Consider the following 22,521-nt stretch of genomic DNA (forward strand, 5'->3'; position numbering starts at 1 on the left):
CCCGTGTAAAACCACCCAAAGCCTCGTGTATAAACTCTTAACAACTCTCACCGACATGGCGCAGAAACAATCTGTGGGAAATCCGCAGTGGGACTTACATGCGGTACGGATTTTAAATTCGCAGCATGTCAATTGCTGGCGCCGGAATGTTTTGCTATCCAAAAAGTCAAATCTGTAGCGTTTTCACACCAAGATCCGCAGTGGATCTGCTCCGAGGAACAAACCTGAACCGGTATTGATAAAGCAGTACTGCTGCTCGCTTACAAAATTGACACCACAAAAGTCGGAAATTCAAAATTCCTTCTTTCCCAGGAAAATAGGTAACACTGGAACAAATAAGACAGCAGCCCAATGTTGTGGAACTGCTATTCAAGCAATTACATATAGAGTTTAGTAACTTCAAATGAGGCCGGGCTCACACGGGCGTAAGCGCATTTCGCCCACTTCTGTGCGTATTTGTGTGCGCAAATGTCCGCATGTTTGCGCGCAAAAAAAATACACACAAAATCACATTGACTTTGGGCGTATATGTGCAGCAAATATGCAGGTTACCTGCGTATGTCTTGCGCATTTACGCAAGCCCATTGCTCTTGCGGTGCGCAAATGTGCACAAAAGAGGTCATTTTGCGTATTTTCTCACACATTCGCACATTGCATGAAAAAATCTGCATTGTGAACGAGTCCTTAGGCCTGATTCACACGAGATCTGCGTATTTGTGCGTGCATGAGCTTAGTATTTTTGCGGAATGATGCACTTTTTTACGTGCGCATCCGAGTATTTTACTGTACTTTTTTCCCCCGCAAGGCATGCCCATCTCATTAGCATGAAATGGCTAATTTGTCTAATGAGTTCCTGATGTGTTCTTTTTCCTGCGGTATTACGTAACTTATCACACATCTCTGCGCCCTCCACCCACTGACTTCTAGGGGTATCTTTGGTGTGCGTATGCGTAGAAAAGTAGAGCATGCTGCGTTTTTGATTTTCCGCTACAGAAATACAAAAGTGCGCAAAATAGGGAGATGTGAACAAACCCACTGAAATCAATGGATTGTGAGCGCAAATACGTCCGTGTGAACGAGCCCTTGGGGAATATCTTTGTTTTCCATTAATCTGAAGAATCCCATTTCCCCGCATCCACCCTACTAACACATATACAGACTAAATGTGTTCCCAGCGCACGGCATTGTAATGAAGCCTATCTGCGTTACGGCGTATTTGTGTTTAAGGCGGTGATACTATTGTAATGGCTGTCAGGTGAATCCTTGTTCTAGAAGTCTATCAGGTAGAACATGTCAATACGAAACATCCCCAAAAATTTCTTCTGCGCACAATTTCCATTCATAAATGAGGGATTTCTAAAGACGTTTGACAAGAGTGATTTACAATCTGATAAGCAAATCATCAGAGAGTGACAAAGTCATGACTGCGGTACATGATGTGCGAATGACGGTAATAAATGAGCAATCAGCAGACAATGACTCGCTCTGCGGAGCGCAATGGGACAAAAGACTCCACATAGCAGTAAAGAGAATATCCCAGCATCCCGATAGCTGAAAGGGGTTTGTGGAGATCTTTTTTCATATAAAACCCAGCTTCTTGGCCATAAACATCAGTCACATACCCCAGTCTGCTTATGGGATGTCACAGGCACTGCAGCCAATGACAGAGCTCAGTGATCAAGAGCTAAGCTCCATCGCCATTGGCTAAGGTGCCTGTGAAGTTCTGTAAAGCTGGCTGAACTGTAGCCTGCTAACAAACACTGGAGAGCAGGACTGAGCAGTGGTGCGGGGAGTAAATGACTACTACTTGTTTTATAGCAGGTAGAGCTGGATTTTATATTTCTCAAAAAACCCTTTTTAAATGTTTTAACAGGGGGATGTAATCTGACACGGCTGCTATTGTGTTATAGAGGTTTCCCCGAGTCTTTAAGAATCACGGTCAATAAGGGCTGGACATGCTTAAAAATACTAAAAGATTACATAACAGGAAACATCAATCATTTAAAGGCAATGATCACCTTTGGCAGGCATTTTTTTTCACTGTAATGTGTGCTGATAATCATTTTTGCAGGAGTTTTATGAGAAAATTTACACCATTTGTCTTCTGCAGCTTCTACCTATCACTGTATGTAGACACCGCAGTCAGAGTTTCAATAGGAAATCCTTCAGTGTGCCAGCTTAGGGGTTTTTTTTTCGTTTATACACGGGGCAACTGTCAGGCACTTCACGGTTTACAGTCATCCCAACAATTAGCACTGCTGTGTTTTCCTTCAGTAGTGATAGTCATTCATGAATGTAGGCGGAGCACGCTGGTGATCGCTTCCAGCTGCCCACTTCCATTCACAGTAAACAGCCAGTGGTTCATAGATGAATGACTGTCTATTTACTGTGAATGGAGACAGGCGGCTGGAGGTGATCACTAGTGCGCTCAGCCTTCATTCACTGAAGAACTTCATTCATAGATGAACAACTGCTTGTTTACTGTGAATGGAAGAGATCCCTAGTGCGCTCCATTTACTGAAGAACTTCATTCAAAGATGAAAGACTGCCTGTTTACTGTGAATGGAGGTGGGTGGCTGGAAGAGATCACTAGTGTGTTCAGCCTTCATTCACTGAAGAACTTCATTCATAGATGAACTACTGCCTGTTTACTGTGAATGGAAGAAGGCAGCTGGAAGAGATCGCTAGTGCGCTCAGCCTTCATTCACTGAAGAACTTCATACAGAAATGAAGGACTGCCTGTTTACACAGGTTGATCAATGTTTGACTTTTATGCCTGCCTAAACTGAACAAGGCGTGATAAGCGAATGAGTTATCATTTGTCATTCAGTCAGTATTTACACTGAATGATTAGCATTCCATTTCGGATCCAGTCCAGTGATAAAGTGATCCATGTAAAGGGGCTCTTACCTTTCAGCCCTTATCTGTCCGATCCTTTTTATCAGCTAATGAATGACTGCAAAAAAGATTAACTTTTTTTGTGGTCATAAATGAGCTGATAAGAAGTTCCAGAAGAGGAGAGATAAGGGCTGAAAACTACCAGGCCGAGAATACCACCACTCTCGTTACCACCACTCTCGTTACCACCACTCTCGTTACCACCACTCTCGTTTGCCCGGGTGAACAAGCAGGTGACATCACCAGCTCGGTCCGCCCGCGGGCAGCCTGTTACACTGCATGATTCTCGATCACTGATCGTTAGGTGCGCTACATTCCCACGTGAATCACTGAACGATCAGCATTTAAACCGCCCGATGAGTGAACAAGCCGGCGCTAATCTGTATTCCGACTGAAACTGAACGTTCATTGAAAACCGCACGCCTCTCGTTCATCGCTCAGTCATCGACTCGCGCTTACACTGAACAATTGCCCTTCCGTTTCACTCGTCTGAATGATAATCGTTCGGTCTAAACGCGGCATAAGCTGTCCGTCCAGCACACGGACAGATCTCCTATTGGTACTTTTACACAGGTCCCCTATTAACCCAAAAACCATTCAAAGTGGGAGCCCGCAGGGTACTGAGCAAGAAATTGCGCATTAGTCGCTCACTGACACGAAACAACTACTGAGGGACTTCTCGCTCAGTGTGAACAGGGAATCCGTTCATCTTGGTACAAATGCCTGCTCAAAGCGAATGCAGTCGTTTTACCGGAAGAGATCTCTGGCCCCCTCCACCTCCATCGGCTGAGCAACTATCGCTGATCTACGAATGCACGGAGTGATAGTCATTGGGACAACTGTCGGGGAATCTGCAGCAGTCCCGTAGAAAAGTGCCCTCAGAATGCAGCTTCTATGTACAGTGATATGCAGAAGCTGCAGAAAACCAATGGGGCAACATTTCATTGAAGTAATAAAACCCCTACTGTAAAAAGGACTGCCAGTCCAAAAATCCATGCATTTATAGAGACTCTCTTACCCACTTTTAGTCCTATAAGCTAAAGTTACGGGCTGAAAGTAGGTGACCCACTGAGTAAGGGGATGTAAGGGTTAAAGCAGACTGGAGTAAGGGCAGATTTACTAATCCCATGTAATATACACAGGCAGCCTAAAAATGTGCCAAATTAAATCATAGTCACTAATATTGGATGATAAAGCTGATATCTTCAGATGGTATTATATAACTTCATACCATCTATGGCTTGCCTTAAGGCCCATTTACACGCAACAATTATTGCTCAAAATTCCTTCAAACGATGTCATTTGAGCGATAATCGTTGCGTGTAAATGCTACCATTGCTAGCTTTTCGGCCAAACGCTGATTATTAGTTCAGCATAAAAACCATCATTTGGCCAGTCAGCTAATAGCAGGGACCGCACGCTGAGTTCTCCACGGGAGCGCTGATAACATTGTTTTCAGCTGCAGTCCTGCAGGAGAACACTGGAGTTGTATGAAGATAACAGACCACCTGCTGTTATCTGCATACAGCTAAGGGAGCTTTATTTACATGCAAATGAAGCTAATAATCTACCAATAGGCATTAATGCCCATTAGTAGCTATGCAAAACGGTCATACAATCTGTCTTGTCAGCGAATTTTGAGCGATCATCTTTGCGTGTAAATGGGGCTTTAGTTTACATTAAGGCTTTAGCGCATATGGTTCAGTTTAAGCCACACCTCTGTTCACTAAGCCACTCCCCTTGTCAGACTAGACACACTGGATCACAACTTTTTGGAGCATTTGCTTCATAAACAGGCCTAAAACGTAATGAGTCCCTATACACTAAAAATGCACCGAATTTTGGCATATTTTACAAGATCTAGGCACGATGACGTTAATAAATTTACCCTAATGTCTAGAAATGTGTTAATTTTTAACTGCACAAGTTGGTTTCTATGGATTTCCACAAAAATTCCTAAATTGCTTGGCTACTAAACAAATCAATTTGGCTTCTGGAAACATCGAATTGGCTTTTAAAGTGTCTAGTAATGACCCCCTCCTTGATGTATAGTTATAAACATCACATTCAGCATTATTTTTACTACATATTTACATGTTATTACAATGTTACGTTGCTGTCTGCGGTCTAAAAAAAATTCTATTGCTACCTGGAAACTGTCAGTAAGGGTGCCTGCACACGAACGGAATTTCCAGCGCGTTATTTTAGGCACATTATCTGCCCCAGACCGCAGCCAATATACTCCTATGAGGATCCGCAGTTGTCCCCAGACGGACGGATTTGCATCGCGTTTTTTCACGCGCGTGAAAAAATCTGCAACCTGTTCTAATTTGGGTCGGATTCTGCGCGTGAAGCCTCCAATACAAGTGAATGGGTGCGTTTTTTCACGCAGTACATCCGCAGTGCAGCTGCAGATAGAGTCACTGGTTGCTATGACTACAGGAAGTAGGCGTGGTAGGAGGCGTCCCAACACACAGCAGAGCTTCACAGGCACATTTGTAGAGGGAGATAGGTAGTATTTCTTGCCAATGCAGGATGTAAGAATGCAAAATCTGTAGTAATGAATTCCTCTTGTGAATTTTTTTGCAGTGACTGAAATAAAGTCACGCTGGAGAAGCGCCCGAAAAAAGTTACATGGATCAACCATGCCCACAAAGACATCTGCTCACCGGGTGAAAGCATGTTGCCAGAATAATTTAACAGTGCTCGCACAAGCAAGAGGGACAAAACGGAGTCTGGGTGTTGGTTTTAAGGCCTCCTTCCCACGAACGGATTTACGCCACGTAATTCGCGGCAAAAATCCGCTGCGTTGCCCGCTGCTATTAGGTTCTATTGAATCTAATAGCACAATGCTCACGATGCGGAATTCCACCGCGGAATTTCGCACCGTGAAATCTCCCGTCCTCACCCGCAGCATGCTCTATTTGCCGTGGGTGTATGCGCTGACGGCTTCCATTGCAGTCAATGGAAGCCGTCCGTTCACGCTATCTCCCGCTGTAACACAGCGGAAGATAGCGTGAAAACGCTTTCCCGCCTACCGCCGCCGCGTCAAATGACGCGGTCGGCGCGTCACGTGACACGGCCAGTCGCGTCATGTGACGCGGTGGACGTGTCACATGACGCGGCGGCGGCGGGCGGGGAAGCGTCTTCACGCTATCTTCCGCTGGTAAGTATGGGGTCTCTGGGGGGCGCCGTGACGGGCTTCCTCGCGGAATATTCCGCGGCGGAGCCAGTCACGCTCGTGTGAAGCCGGCCTTAAGCTGTTTTCCAAGGAATGGGCAGTTCTCTAGGGGTTGGGTTTACAATAAGGGGTGTCTGCTGGTTTTTCTGCGCGTTTTTTTCCGCAACACATCCGCGTATATCCGCGCATGATTTTTCACGCATCCGCACCTATCCGCAAGCACATTTAGGTACCATACGCGCGTGAAAATCCGCTAGCGGAATCCGGAACGCTCGTGTGCAGGCGGCCTTAGTAGGTTAACTGTGGTTGACATATCTTATTATGGCTGATTTAGACAGTCCAGCTGGAAACCAAGCAAATCGTGACCATTACTGGCCATGTAATTGGCCGCAGTAGCCTCACACGCCACCACCGGCTCTGATGCGCCCAGCAGTAGGAGGCAACAAACACAAGCGCAACTATAAAGTAATAGTGCACACAGCATAAACATAAAGATGTACTATCAGAAGGCAGACTCCATCCAGTTGTCATAGAGATTAATTAGCCTTAATTTTAAAGTCCATTATCCGGTCAGTGATCAAACCCATGTAACCAAGCAGCATGTCGGTAGTTGTGTGCATCTATGTGTGTCTTATAAATTCTCTCTCCAGCTGCTCCTTAAAGGAAACCCGTCACCCGTTCCGAGGAGAGTAAACCCTGCGAAGCCGCAGAGGAACAAAGGAGAGCTTATTCCAAAGCCCATTTAAGTATACTACACAGCATGTCTTGTAGAATAAACTTTTAAAGTTTTCCGCACCCCATGCTAATAGGTCCTGGTGGGCTACCCGGACCACCTCTACAGCCCTCAATGTGCTGCGTAATCTGGACCCTCCCTCAATCAGCGACGTGGGTCTTCGCCTTTATCGGCGGAACGGTCCGAACCTCATGTGTACACCACAGCTATAGACTGGCGCATGCACAGATCCCTTAATCCAGGTTCGAGGGACTCTTCTGCACATGCGCCTGTTGTATGGTGCATGCGCAAGATTTGGACCGAACATAATTGCGGATAATAGGAGAAATCATCCACATCACTGATCCGAGACAGGAGCGGGGTTATGCAGCGCAGTGAGGGCAGCAGAGATGGTCTGGCTCGTTCACCGGACCGTCTGCGAACTACTAGCATACAGCGTGGGAATAAACTCTCCTCTGCCCTGTGTCTGCCAGTGTTTTGCCCTCCTCAGGACTGGTAACAAGTTCTTTTTAAAGTTGGCCTCACATGAGTGGATGCAAGTTGTACTTGAAAAAGTTGGGCACAACACCCTTCAGGCAGCCTGCGGACGCCCAATCCGTATGGACACCGCGAGTCTTATTCTGGTCCCTGGAAATGGTCAAGAATTGGACATGCAGCAAAATTTTTCACACGGACCATCACTCCATGCGAATGACCGATCTTATGAATACCTCATAGGCTATAATGGGGAATACACGGATAGCACATAGTCCGAATATACGGCTGGAAGGGTACTTAAAGGACCCCCGTCACCTCCAGACTGCAGCATAGACTACAATATGTAAATGCGTGTACACAGCGGTATAAAAAGAACCAGATTACCAGACGGCGCCGACTTCAAACACAGCAGGAACAAGCGAGTATAAAAGTACATTCCCCGACTCCCCATCACCTCCCTGAGCAGCGCCGCTGAATACATTGATCAGCGCTAAGTAGTCCGCCCATTTTAAAATTAAAACGGATGGACTACTTAGCAGCGCCGCTCAATGCATTCAGCGGCGGCTTTCAGCGCTGACACACATGGGGGAGGTAAGTATAACCCTTACATTCCCAGAATCAGTGGGTCACTTACTTTCTGGCTATAAGCATTAGCTTGTATAAAGTTGACAGAGTCTTTTTATACAAAGAACTGCTAACGCCACTGACATATTTGGAGATACACGCACACGGACGGGAGACTTGGGACATAAAGTAGCGATCACGGTGGCAGATATTTTCCTGGACTTCCTGGCAGTAATGGTGGCTGCTTCCAGAGAACAATGGATTGCATTCACTCGCACCACAGTCTAATATCTCACATTACAAGGGGAAAGATCACAACCACTTCCCCATCAGTCTGGAGAGTCTACAGAAAGGGCACTTAAAATGTTTCTAATGTTGTAAATAGTTCTGATTTCAGCATCCGGCATTGAGAAGAGGAGATGTGAGGACGGCTGCACATGGCCTGCGGAGGAGCGAGAGGACGGCTGCACATGGCCAGCCAGAGGAGCGAGAGGACGGCTGCACAGGGCCTGCGGAGGAGCGAGAGGACGGCTGCACATGGCCAGCCAGAGGAGCGAGAGGACGGCTGCACATGGCCTGCGGAGGAGCGAGAGGACGGCTGCACATGGCCTGCGGAGGAGCGAGAGGACGGCTGCACATGGCCAGCCAGAGGAGCGAGAGGACGGCTGCACATGGCCTGCGGAGGAGCGAGAGGACGGCTGCACAGGGCCTGCGGAGGAGCGAGAGGACGGCTGCACAGGGCCTGCGGAGGAGCGAGAGGACGGCTGCACAGGGCCTGCGGAGGAGCGAGAGGACAGCTGCACAGGGCCTGCGGAGGAGCGAGGACGGCTGCACAGGGCCTGCGGAGGAGCGAGAGGACGGCTGCACAGGGCCTGCGGAGGAGCGAGAGGACGGCTGCACAGGGCCTGCGGAGGAGCGAGAGGACGGCTGCACAGGGCCTGCGGAGGAGCGAGAGGACGGCTGCACAGGGCCTGCGGAGGAGCGAGAGGACGGCTGCACAGGGCCTGCGGAGGAGCGAGAGGACGGCTGCACAGGGCCTGCGGAGGAGCTAAAGGACGGCTGCACGTGGCCAGCCAGAGGAGCGAAAGGACGGCTGCACTTGGCCTGCCGGAGGAGCTAAAGGACGGCTGCACAGGGCCTACCGGAGGAGCTAAAGGACGGCTGCACAGGGCATACCGGAGGAGCTAAAGGACGGCTGCACAGGGCCTACCGGAGGAGCTAAAGGACGGCTGCACAGGGCCTACCGGAGGAGCTAAAGGACGGCTGCACAGGGCCTACCGGAGGAGCTAAAGGACGGCTGCACAGGGCCTACCGGAGGAGCTAAAGGACGGCTGCACAGGGCCTACCGGAGGAGCTAAAGGACGGCTGCACAGGGCCTACCGGAGGAGCTAAAGGACGGCTGCACGTGGCCTGCCGGAGGAGCTAAAGGACGGCTGCACAGGGCCTACCGGAGGAGCTAAAGGACGGCTGCACAGGGCCTACCGGAGGAGCTAAAGGACGGCTGCACAGGGCCTGCCGGAAGAGCTAAAGGACGGCTGCACGTGGCCTGCCGGAAGAGCTAAAGGACGGCTGCACAGGACCTGCCGGAGGAGCTAAAGGACGGCTGCACAGGGCCTGCCGGAAGAGCTAAAGGACGGCTGCACGTGGCCTGCCGGAGGAGTTAAAGGACGGCTGCATGTGGCCCGCCGGAGCAGCGGGAGGTCGGCTGCACATGGCCTGCCAGAGCAGCGGGGGGACGGCTGCACGTGGCCTGCCGGAGCAGCTGGGGGGCGGCTGCAGGTGGCCTTCCCAAAGCAGCTGGGGGACGGCTGCAGGTGGCCTTCCCGGAGCAGCTGGGGGACGGCTGCACTTGGCCTGCCGGAGCAGCTGGGGGACGGCTGCACTTGGCCTGCCGGAGCAGCTGGGGGATGGCTGCACGTGGCCTGCCGGAGCAGCTGGGGGACGGCTGCACGTGGCCTGCCGGAGCAGCTGGGGGACGGCTGCACGTGGCCTGCCGGAGCAGCTGGGGGACGGCTGCACGTGGCCTGCCGGAGCAGCTGGGGGACGGCTGCACGTGGCCTGCCGGAGCAGCTGGGGGACGGCTGCACGTGGCCTGCCGGAGCAGCTGGGGGACGGCTGCACGTGGCCTGCCGGAGCAGCTGGGGGACGGCTGCACGTGGCCTGCCGGAGCAGCTGGGGGACGGCTGCACGTGGCCTGCCGGAGCAGCTGGGGGACGGCTGCACGTGGCCTGCCGGAGCAGCTGGGGGACGGCTGCACGTGGCCTGCCGGAGCAGCTGGGGGACGGCTGCACGTGGCCTGCCGGAGGAGCGGGAGGGTGGCTGCATGTGGCCTGCAGAAGAACAAAAGGACGGCTGTACATGGCCTGCAGAAGAGCGAGAAAACGGCTGCACGTGGCCTGCCGGAGGAGCGAGAGGATGGCTGCCGGAGGAGCGAGAGGACGGCTGCACGTGGCCTGCAAAGGAACAAGAGGACGGCTGCACGTGGCCTGCCGGTGGAGCGAGAGGACGGCTGCACATGGCCTGCAGGAGGAGCGGGAGGACGGCTGCCGGAGGAGCGGGAGGACGGCTGCACATGGCCTGCGAAGGAGCAAGAGGACGGCTGCACATGGCCTGCAGAGGAGCAAGACGACGCCTGCATGTAGCCTGCCGGAGGAGCAATAGGACGGCTGCACATGGCCTGCGGAGAAACAAGAGGACAGCTGCACGTGGCCTGCCGGAGGAGCGAGGGGACAGCACGTGGCCTGCCGGAGGAGCGAGAGGACTGCACGTGGCCTGCCGGAGGAGCGAGGGGACTGCACGAGGAGCGAGGGGACTGCACGTGGCCTGCCGGAGGAGCGAGGGGACTGCACGTGGCCTGCCGGAGGAGCGAGGGGACTGCACGTGGCCTGACGGAGGAGCGAGGGACTGCACGTGGCCTGCCGGAGGAGCGAGGGGACTGCACGTGGCCTGCCGGAGGAGCGAGGGGACTGCACGGGCCTGCCGGAGGAGCGAGGGGACTGCACGTGGCCTGCCGGAGGAGCGAGGGGACTGCACGTGGCCTGCCGGAGGAGCGAGGGGACTGCACGTGGCCTGCCGGAGGAGCGAGGGGACTGCACGTGGCTTGCCGGAGGAGCGAGGGGACTGCACGTGGCCTGCCGGAGGAGCGAGGGGACTGCACGTGGCCTGCCGGAGGAGCGAGGGGACTGCACGTGGCCTGCCGGAGGAGCGAGGGGACTGCACGTGGCCTGCCGGAGGAGCGAGAGGACGGCTGCACGTAGCCTGCCAGAGAAGCGAGAGGACTACTGCATGTGGCCTGTGGAGGAGCAAGATGACTACGACCTCCTTGCAGGATGCAGACTGCAACTCATGAACAGTGGAAGAAAACATCTCTTACTGTTCCAGCCTTAAAAACACTAATGTCCGTATACTAGACAACTGCATGCAGTGCAATTCCCTAAGCAGGCTCCTAAAGTAGAGGTGCTACTCGGGATGCCACGTCCCCTCTCCCTACCGACATGATCACAGCGCAATTTACTGCAGCCATGATGGATATGTCTATCTTAGGACCCTTCACACGAATGTAAGCGTATTTGCAAGCGTTTTTGCGTAGCTTTTTGCGGAATGCTATTATTTGTGCATGCACCTGCGTTTTTTCACTATACTTCTTACGGGTGCAAAAACCTAAGCAGTGAGGCTTCCAGCCATTGAAATGGCCACATTGTTTTATTTGTGCCCGCTGAGTTCTTCTCCTGCTGAGCGCGCTGCATTTTCTTTGTGCAGCTATATACGCGCTCGCGAATGAAGCCGTGGAAATGAATGCGCTCTATGTTCTGCATATTGTGCACTCAAATGTTGATCCCGGCAATACGCCCGTGTTAAGGGCCCTCAGGTAGAAAGAGCAGCTGTCTACACCCAATTATCCCAGATGTCATGTCAGTCAAACAAAATCATGGATTATATAAATGTGCCCCAAACTGGGCCCTTCTGGGTATCATTTGGGGGTGCTTTTAGTAGGGTTGGGGGTGCACATAAACAGGTATTTCAGCCTCTTACTATTGATGACCTACCCTTATATTTCCAGTTCTGACCGCAATGAGGAGCTTGAAGTCCAATAGAAGGCATCATGGGAGTAAAGCCATCTATTACACTTCTTGCCCTGACCATCAATGATGACATTCGGCCTTGCAGCACTGACAGATGGCCAGAGGATGAGCTGATCGGCGGGTATCCCAGTCAGCAGACCCCAGCCGATTCACTATTGATGGCCTATCCTGAGGATAAAAGCCCATAATACCCCCCTAATGTCCCCCCTGCACACTTCACTCATCAGACTCCTGACCCCCCTGCACAATCCACTGATCAGACTCATGATCCCCAATGCACAATCCACAGATCAGAATCATGACCCCCCCTGCACAATCCACAGATCAGACTCATGACCCCCTGCCCTTGCACACTTCACAGATCAGACTCATGTCCCCCCCTGCACACTTCACTCATCAGACTCATGTCCCCCCCTGCACACTTCACTCATCAGACTCATGACCCCCCTGCACAATCCACTGATCAGACTCATGATCCCCCATGCACAATCCACAGATCAGACTCATGACCCCCCCTGCACAATCCACAGATCAGACTCATGACCCCCCCTGCACAATCCACAGATCAGACTCATGACCCCCTGCCCTTGCACACTTCACAGATCAGACTCATGTCCCCCCCTGCACACTTCACTCATCAGACTCATGACCCCTCTGCACACTCCACTCAACTCATGTCCGCCCCCCTTGCACACTCGAATCATCAGAGTCATAACCCCTCTGCACACTCCACTCATCAAACTCATGTCCTCCCCTGCACACTCCACTCAGACTCATGTCCCCCCCCTGCACTCTATTCATCAGACTTATGTCCTCCCCTGCACTGATCATTCATGAGCCCCCCCTGCACACTCAGCTCATCAGACTCATGTCTCCCACTGCACACTCCACTCATCAGACTCATGCCCTCCCTTTCACACTATACCCATCACTCATTCCCTCGCTGCACACTCCACTCATCAGACTCATGTCCCCCCTGCACACTCCGTTCATCAGACTCATGCCCCCCCCCCCCCACACTCCACTCATCAGACTCATGCACTCCCCTACACACTACACCCATCACTCATTCCCTCCCTGCACACTCCACTCATCAGACACGTGTCTCCTCCTGCATAGTCCACTCATCAGACTTATGTTCCCGACTGCATACTTCACTCATCAGGCTCATGTCCTATTCCGCCCTGCACACTCCACTTATCAGATGCACGTCCTCCCCTGCGCACTCCACTCATCAGACACATAACCTCCCCTGCGCACTCCACTCATCAGGCGCATATCCTCCTCCCCCCGGCACACTCCACTCATCAGACTCATGTCCCCCCCTGCACACCTCACTCATCAGACTCATGTCCCCCCCTGCACACTCCACTCATCAGACTCATGTCCCCCCCTGCACACTCCACTCATCAGACTCATGTCCCCCCCTGCACACTCCACTCATCAGACTCATGTCCCCCCCTGCACACTCCACTCATCAGACTCATGTCCCCCCCCCTGCATACTCCACTCATCAGGCTCATGTCCCCCCCTGCATACTCCACTCATCAGGCTCATGTCCCCCCCTGCATATTCCACTCATCAGGCTCATGTCCCCCCCTGCACACTCCACTCATCAGACACACGTCCTCCCCTGCACACTCCACTCAAACGCAAGTCCTCCTCCCCCCCAGCACACTCCACTCATCAGACTCATGTCCTCCTCCCCCCCAGCACACTCCACTCATCAGACTCATGTCCTCCTGCCCCCCAGCACACTCCACTCATTCTCAAGTCACTGGGAACTTCTATACACAAGGCAGAGATGGATTTTCAACTTCACCGAGAGATCAGTTTAGAGCTGCCCACAGAAGTCTATGTAGAAAAGTCTGCTTCTGAGAGTGTGCTATTGAAATGGGGAGCACGAGCCTTAGGGGGTCTATAAGGCCTCTCTTCTCCACGTATAGAGCCCAGTACTATGAATAAAGAACTATAGTTGGGGGCCCTGTTACAGATTTTGCATTGGGACCCAGAAGCTTCAGGTTACGCCTCTGGTATGAGTGACTTTGTAGCAGCTAGTCTCTTCCTCCTGCTTTCCACAGACATTTATGGGCTGCACCTGTAACCTGATCCCTCAGTGAAGCTCTTCTCTGCTATCAGCGCATTCAGACAGAGCGATCCGTGCAAGAGGCAGAGGGAGGAAGAGAAGAGTCTGTTGAGTGGAGAAAGAGGCCTTGTTCTGTAATAACATATTATAATGTTTCTTATCTCTTAGACTACTGACTTATGGGAATTGGTTTATAATAGGAGGCACATTTTAAAGGGGATATCCAAGCAGAGTATATATATATGAGGCCATACTGCCCTCGCCCAACCCTTCGCTGCAGTGAGCCAGCGATGACGTCACTGACACCAGGGAGATGGGACACTGCAGGTTATCACTAGCTCATTTCAGACCGCGATTAGCTGCCATGGTCACATGACCCTGTTCTGAGCTATCATCTATGCTACAACCAGCAGGACAACAGGAGCGGTGAGGGGAGTGCGGCTTCTTTTATGTTTGCGCGGAACTCTGACCTCGTTTAGCCTTTTTATTCTGTCTGGATAACTATTAAGGGTTAATCCAATCTCATGAAGTGATGTCATACGGCAAAAATATGACATCACTTTGCGATCAGTAGGGGTCCGATTTCTAGGATCCCCACTGATCTCCAAAATTAATGCTGATTTAACCCTTTGCTCCCCTAAATGTTTTCTCTGCACCGTGGCGCTTCCGCCTAGTCTATGTAGGGAACTGCTTCTCCGAGTGTGATGAGGCCCGGCTAGCGTTCACTGCGCAGCGGGAGGCCGGGAGCAGCGCTACGTGGGAAGCACAGAGAAGACGTTACAGAACTAAGCCAACAATGTGGCCTCTTCTTTCTCAGGATCGTAAAATAATGGCATCTTGTTACACTGCATGCTGCGTTACAAAAAGGCACACCCAAGGTGTTTAACGTAAAGGCACCATCCTGCGGCACAGAGCGTGCCTGCGTAGTACAGCGCCGCAGGGTCACCATACAGGCTCTGCCATATCCACGGCGTCTTATCATTCAAAACCAAGTTCGGTTGGATGAATAAAAGCTACTGACAACTCGGATAACTGGCGTCACGACTCGCTCATACCGCGCCAGCGGTTTATACACGGCCATCTTTTCCGTATATTGCACGTGCAAAATCTTTCTGCGCAAATACGTTGGTATGACATAGGCTTAAGGCCAGTTTACATCCGGGTTCTCATCGCTGCTCCGTTGCGGAAGCGGTTAAGAGGAGAGAAAATCCGTTTTCGCGCCAATCATAAGCGAAGTTTTTTTCTAGATTAAAAACAGCGCTCCGCCACACGGGCGGATTTACGAGCGCGATACGCAGAGAATATTAGCCATTTATTTCAATGGGTTCGGTCACATTTCCGTATTTTGAGCGCGCAAAACTTAAAAAAAACCCAGCAAGCTCTACTTTGTTGCGCATCAAAGGTCCCCGTTGAAGTTAACGTTGGCCGCGCAAAAGCCTGCGCTAGATGCGTAATACGCGCCGCAGCTCAGCTAGAACGCACATCGGAAGCTCATTAGACTAAATCAGCCATTACAAATCACTGCCTCGTTTCGGCGCGCAGATTAACCTGCCCGGCGGGCGACAAAACGTACAGTAGAATGCGCCAATTTGTGCGCAAAAAATGTTGAGGCGCGTACGCTCATATTGAGTCCTACTTGCTGCAAACCACCGATCGCCATGTACCATCCCGGCGTGTATTCGTGCGCAAAACACGCCAAGGTGGAACACATTGCGATCTTTCTTGCACGCACGTTTCGCGCGGCAACATGGCAGCCTACAGCATGGTCATGCAAGAAAGCCGTAATGGCTTGACCACATAATCAGGATTTTGTCCCGTTTCGCGGCCGTGAACATCCCAGCCGCAAAACGGGATGAAACGAAACCGTTGATTTCAATGGTTTCGTTTTCGCCGGCGGGATTCTCAGGCGAGAGAAGGGCGGGCGGATCTTCACGGTTTTTCTTTTTTCAAAATTGCGCACAACAGCGCGGATTTCATAGTCAGGAAAAAAAAAAGGATCATTGGTCGATGCACGATTACGCTGCGCAGCGGCGGACATATTTTCACATGCGTCAGTCTGAATCCGCCCTCAGACCGGCTTCGCACGAGCGTTTTGAGTACGCCTCAGCGCAGCCTTTTTGCGGAATGACGCCTTATTGCGGCGGTATTTTTCTGCACGCGGCACGCTCATTTGCGTGCGGCAAACAAAGACGCGCCGATTAAAATGGCTAACGAGTTCCAGATGTGATCATTTCCCTGCGCAGTTCCCCCGCCTCTCCGGACGCACACCCCCATTGGATATTTTCTGCGTATTTGCGCACTATAGAGCGCGTTCTATTTTTTTTTTCACATGCGCAAAATACAAAAATGCGAACGAACCCATTGAGATCCGCCGGTTTTATGCTGTGCGGGTTCCGCCGGCGTGAAGCGGGTTTAGGGGTCTGCGAGGACCGGCCAGCGCAGCCCAATACACCGGATTATGGAAGCAAGCAGGAATAGTCTGCAGCCCCCGGGAGGATTATGGGAGCAGCGGCCGCTGCAGAACATCGCACCCCGGGGGTCAGCTGCCAGCAGGGGAGGCGGCATAGCCCGTACAATGCCGCGCCGCGGGGGTCCCGGCTCCGTGCCGACCTGTCCAGCGTGACATTGATGGATCCCCCACACAGACCGGCCATGACAATCCCCTCGGCCTGTCCCAGGGTGTCCCCGCACAGCCGCCTACAGCTCCGTCCTGCTGCACGGGGACCGGGGGGACCATAAGTCCCAGCGCCTCTCGGGAACTCACCGTGCTCACCGCCGATCGCTGCTGGGGACTCGACACTTCCCGGCGCATCCCCAGCAGCGAACCGCGCATGCGCAGGGAAGTCTCGCTTCTCCAGTAATTACTGGCGACGCGAGAGTTCCCGGCGCATGCGTCGTGTGAGCGATGCATTGAGCTGGGGGGGACGTGCTGCATGTAGGAGACCCCACAGTACAAGAGTGAGGGAGGAGAGCTGGACGGATGGATGGCGTCTCGGTTACTAACTAGTCACAAGAACCTGTATTTTACCTTTTCACGATTTTTTGTAGACCTACAGCTTCTCCTTCTCTACATATATACATACATTCTTAGTAGACCTAATATATATATATATATATACACTTTGTAGAAATAAAAGCCTGTAGATCCATGGTGGCGAACCCATGGCACGCCCGCCGATGGCTGCTCGCCACGATAGTGATTACCGGCCAGTGTGCTGCGGCTCCGGGGCTGGTAATCACTCAGTGGCGCTGCTATAGGTGCACATACAGACTTCAGTATGTGCACGCGGGATCTTCCTCCCCTGACCTCTCTTCCTTAGTTCTGCAGGAGGAGAAGAGAAGGGAGGAGGAGTTCAGATGCACACAGTGCCGTCAATGTGTGCGTCCCGCGGCAGAGAAGGGACAAGGAGGAGCTAAGTATATGATTCTCAGGAGGTCATTGTGACTACTGGGGCTACTGTGGGGGGGTCACTATTACTACTGGGGCTACTGTGGGGGGGGGGGGTCACTATTACTATTGGGCTACTGTGGGGGACACTATTACTACTGGAGCCACTGTGGGGGTCACTATTACTACTGGCGCCACTGTGGGGAGGTCACGATTACTACTAGAGCCGCTGTGGGGGGTCACTATTACTACTGGGGCAACTGTTGGAGACACTATTACTTATGGGGCTACTGTGGAGTACACTATTACTACTAGGGCTACTGTGGGGGACACTATTACTACTGGGGCTACTGTGCGGGTTCACTATTGCTACTGAGGCTACTGTGGGGGACAGTATTACTACTGAGACCACTGTGGGGGTCACTATTGCTACTGGAACTACTGTTGGGGACACTATTACTACTGGGGCTACTGTGGGAGACACTATTACTACTGGAACTACAGTTGGGGACACTATTACTGCTGGGGCTACTGTGGGGGACACTATTACTACTGGGGCTACTGTGGGGGACACTATTACTACTGGGGCTACTGTGGGGTACACTATTATTACTACGGCTACTGTGGTGGACACTATTACTACTGGGGCTACTGTGGGGGTTCACTATTACTACTGAGACAACTGTGGGGGGGGGTCACTATTACTACTGGAGCCACTGTGGCGGTCACTATTACTACTGGGGCTACTGTGGGGGACACTATTAGTACTGGAGCCACTGTGAGGGACACTATTACTACTGGGGCTACTGTGGGAGACACTATTATTACTGGGGCTACTGTGGGGTACACTATTACTAGTAGGGCTACTGTGGGGGACACTATTATTACTGGGGCTACTGTGGGGTACACTATTACTACTAGGGCTACTGTGGGAGACACTATTATTACTGGGGCTACTGTGGGGTACACTATTACTACTAGGGCTACTGTGGGGGACACTATTAATACTGGAGCCACTGTAGGGGGACACTATAACTACTGGGGCTACTGTGGGAGACACTATTACTACTGGGGCTACTGTGTGGTAGACTATTACTACTAGGGCTACTGTGGGGGACACTATTACTACTGGGGCTACTGTGGGGGTTCACTGTTACTACTGAGGCAACTGTGGGGGGTCACTATTACTACTGGAGCCACTGTGGGGGTCACTATTACTACTGGGGCTACTGTGGGGGGACACTATTAGTACTGGAGCCACTGTGAGGGACACTATTACAACTGGGGCTACTGTGGGGGACACTATTACTACTGGGGCTACTGTGGGGGTCACTATTACTACTGGGGCTACTGTGGAGTATACTGTTACTACTAGGGCTACTGTGGGGGACACTATTACTACTGGGGCTACTGTGCGGGTTCACTATTACTACTGAGGCTACTGTGGGGGGCAGTATTACTACTGAGACCGCTGTGGGGGTCACTTTTACTACTGGAATTACTGTTGGGGACACTATTACTACTGGGGCTACTGTGGGGGACACTTACTACTGGGGCTACTATGGGGGACACTATTAGTACTGAAACCACTGTAGGGGGACACTATAACTACTGGGGCTACTGTGGGAGACACTATTACTACTGGGGCTACTGTGGGGGTTCACTGTTACTACTGAGGCAACTGTGGGGGGGTCACTATTACTACTGGAGCCACTGTGGGGGTCACTATTACCACTAAGGCTACTGTGGTGGACACTATTAGTACTGGAGCCACTGTGAGGGACACTATTACTACTGGGGCTACTGTGGGAGACACTATTACTACTGGGGCTAGTGTGGGGGACAGTGTTACTACTGAGACCACTGTGGGGGTCACTTTTACTACTGGAACTACTGTGGGGGACACTATTACTACTGGGGCTACTGTGGGGTACACTATTATTACTACGGCTACTGTGGTGGACACTATTACTACTGGGGCTACTGTGGGGGTTCACTATTACTACTGAGACAACTGTGGGGGGGGGGTCACTATTACTACTGGAGCCACTGTGGCGGTCACTATTACTACTGGGGCTACTGTGGGGGACACTATTAGTACTGGAGCCACTGTGAGGGACACTATTACTACTGGGGCTACTGTGGGAGACACTATTATTACTGGGGCTACTGTGGGGTACACTATTACTAGTAGGGCTACTGTGGGGGACACTATTATTACTGGGGCTACTGTGGGGTACACTATTACTACTAGGGCTACTGTGGGAGACACTATTATTATTGGGGCTACTGTGGGGTACACTATTACTACTAGGGCTACTGTGGGGGACACTATTAATACTGGAGCCACTGTAGGGGGACACTATAACTACTGGGGCTACTGTGGGAGACACTATTACTACTGGGGTAACTGTGTGGTAGACTATTACTACTAGGGCTACTGTGGGGGACACTATTACTACTGGGGCTACTGTGTGGTAGACTATTACTACTAGGGCTACTGTGGGGGACACTATTACTACTGGGGCTACTGTGGGGGTTCACTGTTACTACTGAGGCAACTGTGGGGGGGTCACTATTACTACTGGAGCCACTGTGGGGGTCACTATTACCACTAAGGCTACTGTGGTGGACACTATTAGTACTGGAGCCACTGTGAGGGACACTATTACTACTGGGGCTACTGTGGGAGACACTATTACTACTGGGGCTAGTGTGGGGGACAGTGTTACTACTGAGACCACTGTGGGGGTCACTTTTACTACTGGAACTACTGTTGGGGACACTATTACTACTGGGGCTACTGTGAGGGACACTATTACTACTGGGGCTACTGTGGGGGACACTCTTAGTACTGGAGCCATTGTAGGGGGACACTACAACTACTGGGGCTACTGTGGGAGACACTATTACTACTGGGGCTACTGTGTGGTACACTATTACTACTAGGGCTACTGTGGGGGACACTATTACTACTGGGGCTACTGTGGGGGTTCACTATTACTACTGAGGCAACTGTGGGGGGGGGGGGTCACTATTACTACTGGAGCCACTGTGGGGGTCACTATTACTACTGGGGCTACTGTGGGGGACACTATTAGTACTGGAGCCACTGTGAGGGACACTATTACAACTGGGGCTACTGTGGGGGACACTATTACTACTGGGGCTACTGTGGGGTACACTATTACTACTGGGGCTACTGTGGGGGTCACTATTACTACTGGGGCTACTGTGGAGTATACTGTTACTACTAGGGCTACTGTGGGGGACACTATTACTACTGGGGCTACTGTGCGGGTTCACTATTACTACTGAGGCTACTGTGGGGGGCAGTATTACTACTGAGACCGCTGTGGGGGTCACTTTTACTACTGGAATTACTGTTGGGGACACTATTACTACTGGGGCTACTGTGGGGGACACTTACTACTGGGGCTACTATGGGGGACACTATTAGTACTGAAACCACTGTAGGGGGACACTATAACTACTGGGGCTACTGTGGGAGACACTATTACTACTGGGGCTACTGTGGGGGTTCACTGTTACTACTGAGGCAACTGTGGGGGGTCACTATTACTACTGGAGCCACTGTGGGGGTCACTATTACCACTAAGGCTACTGTGGTGGACACTATTAGTACTGGAGCCACTGTGAGGGACACTATTACTACTGGGGCTACTGTGGGAGACACTATTACTACTGGGGCTAGTGTGGGGGACAGTGTTATTACTGAGACCACTGTGGGGGTCACTTTTACTACTGGAACTACTGTTGGGGACACTATTACTACTGGGGCTACTGTGAGGGACACTATTACTACTGGGGCTACTGTGGGGGACACTCTTAGTACTGGAGCCATTGTAGGGGGACACTACAACTACTGGGGCTACTGTGGGAGACACTATTACTACTGGGGCTACTGTGTGGTACACTATTACTACTAGGGCTACTGTGGGGGACACTATTACTACTGGGGCTACTGTGGGGGTTCACTATTACTACTGAGGCAACTGTGGGGGGGGGGTCACTATTACTACTGGAGCCACTGTGGGGGTCACTATTACTACTGGGGCTACTGTGGGGGACACTATTAGTACTGGAGCCACTGTGAGGGACACTATCACTATTGGCGCTACTGTGAGGGGGGTCACTATTACTACTGGGGTTACTGTGGGGGAGTCACTAATACTACTGGGCTACTGGTGGGGGATCACTATTACTAATGGGGTTACTGTGGGGGGTCACTAGTACTACTGGGGCTACAATAAAACAGTTAAGGCTCCTACCCACTTGCGTTTTTTAACAGAAATGTCAATGGGACTTTCTAATGTTAAAAACGTATAGCAAGTTTGCGCTTTGCTATTTTTGTGCGATGAGTTTCTAACATTTTAAAGTCCCATTGACATTCGCGTTAAAAAACGCAGCGTTAGGGCGAGCACCCACTGGCGTTTTTTTACCTGCGTTTTGCGTTTTGCGTTTTTCCTGCACAGGCATAGAGATAACATGTGTTCCTGTCCACTGGCGTTTTTTTTGCGTTGCGTTTGCGTTTTTAACATAGGAGCTGTCAGTTGCATATGTGTCCTTATTTTTCTCCATGGAAATTAATGGAAAAGCCGCGAAAACGCCGCGAAAAACGCCGCGGAAAACGGGCGGAAAAAAAGCGGGGAACGCGGCGAAAACGCTGCGTTTTTTTCCCGCGGAAAACGCAAACGCCAGTGGGTGCTCGCCCTTAACGCAGCATTAAAAAAAACTGCAAGTGGGTAGGAGCCCGTACATGTAGTATTGAATTATTAGGAACAGAAGGGGTGAGGGGCCTGCACCAACTAGCTTAAACACCACAATGAGAAGGTGATGCAGGAGGTACAGGGGTAGGAGATGTACACGGTAGGCAAAGTGGAGAAATGTGAGGTGTCATAGATGGACCATAGTCCAGGTGTAAAGTGGAAGGGGTGGGGGCATATTGTAGGTGGTATGGGGGGGGGGGATTAGTTCAGGAGACTTGGTATGCTTTGAAGAGCTGCGTTTTTAAGGCGCATTTGAAGTTCCATGCGTATGGGATTGTCCGAATGTTTTGGGGTAGAGTGTTCGAGAGGACCAGTGCTGCTC

The 22,521-nt window shown here is 51.6% G+C and overlaps 1 protein-coding gene across 1 annotated transcript in view; it reads right to left on the minus strand.

Moving 5' to 3' along the window:
- Nucleotides 1–16,849, minus strand: part of LOC136586736 (ubiquitin-conjugating enzyme E2 E2) — a 211,902-nt gene extending 195,053 nt beyond the window's left edge. Inside the window, exon 1 of the mRNA XM_066584931.1 lies at nt 16,786–16,849. Coding sequence (XP_066441028.1) covers nt 16,786–16,833 — 48 coding nt within the window. The 5' untranslated portion in view covers nt 16,834–16,849. The remainder of the gene's footprint in view (nt 1–16,785) is intronic.
- Nucleotides 16,850–22,521: the final 5,672 nt, after the last annotated feature.

This window comes from Eleutherodactylus coqui, chromosome 12 (assembly GCF_035609145.1).
Source record: "Eleutherodactylus coqui strain aEleCoq1 chromosome 12, aEleCoq1.hap1, whole genome shotgun sequence".
In the NCBI taxonomy this organism is placed as follows: domain Eukaryota; kingdom Metazoa; phylum Chordata; class Amphibia; order Anura; family Eleutherodactylidae; genus Eleutherodactylus; species Eleutherodactylus coqui.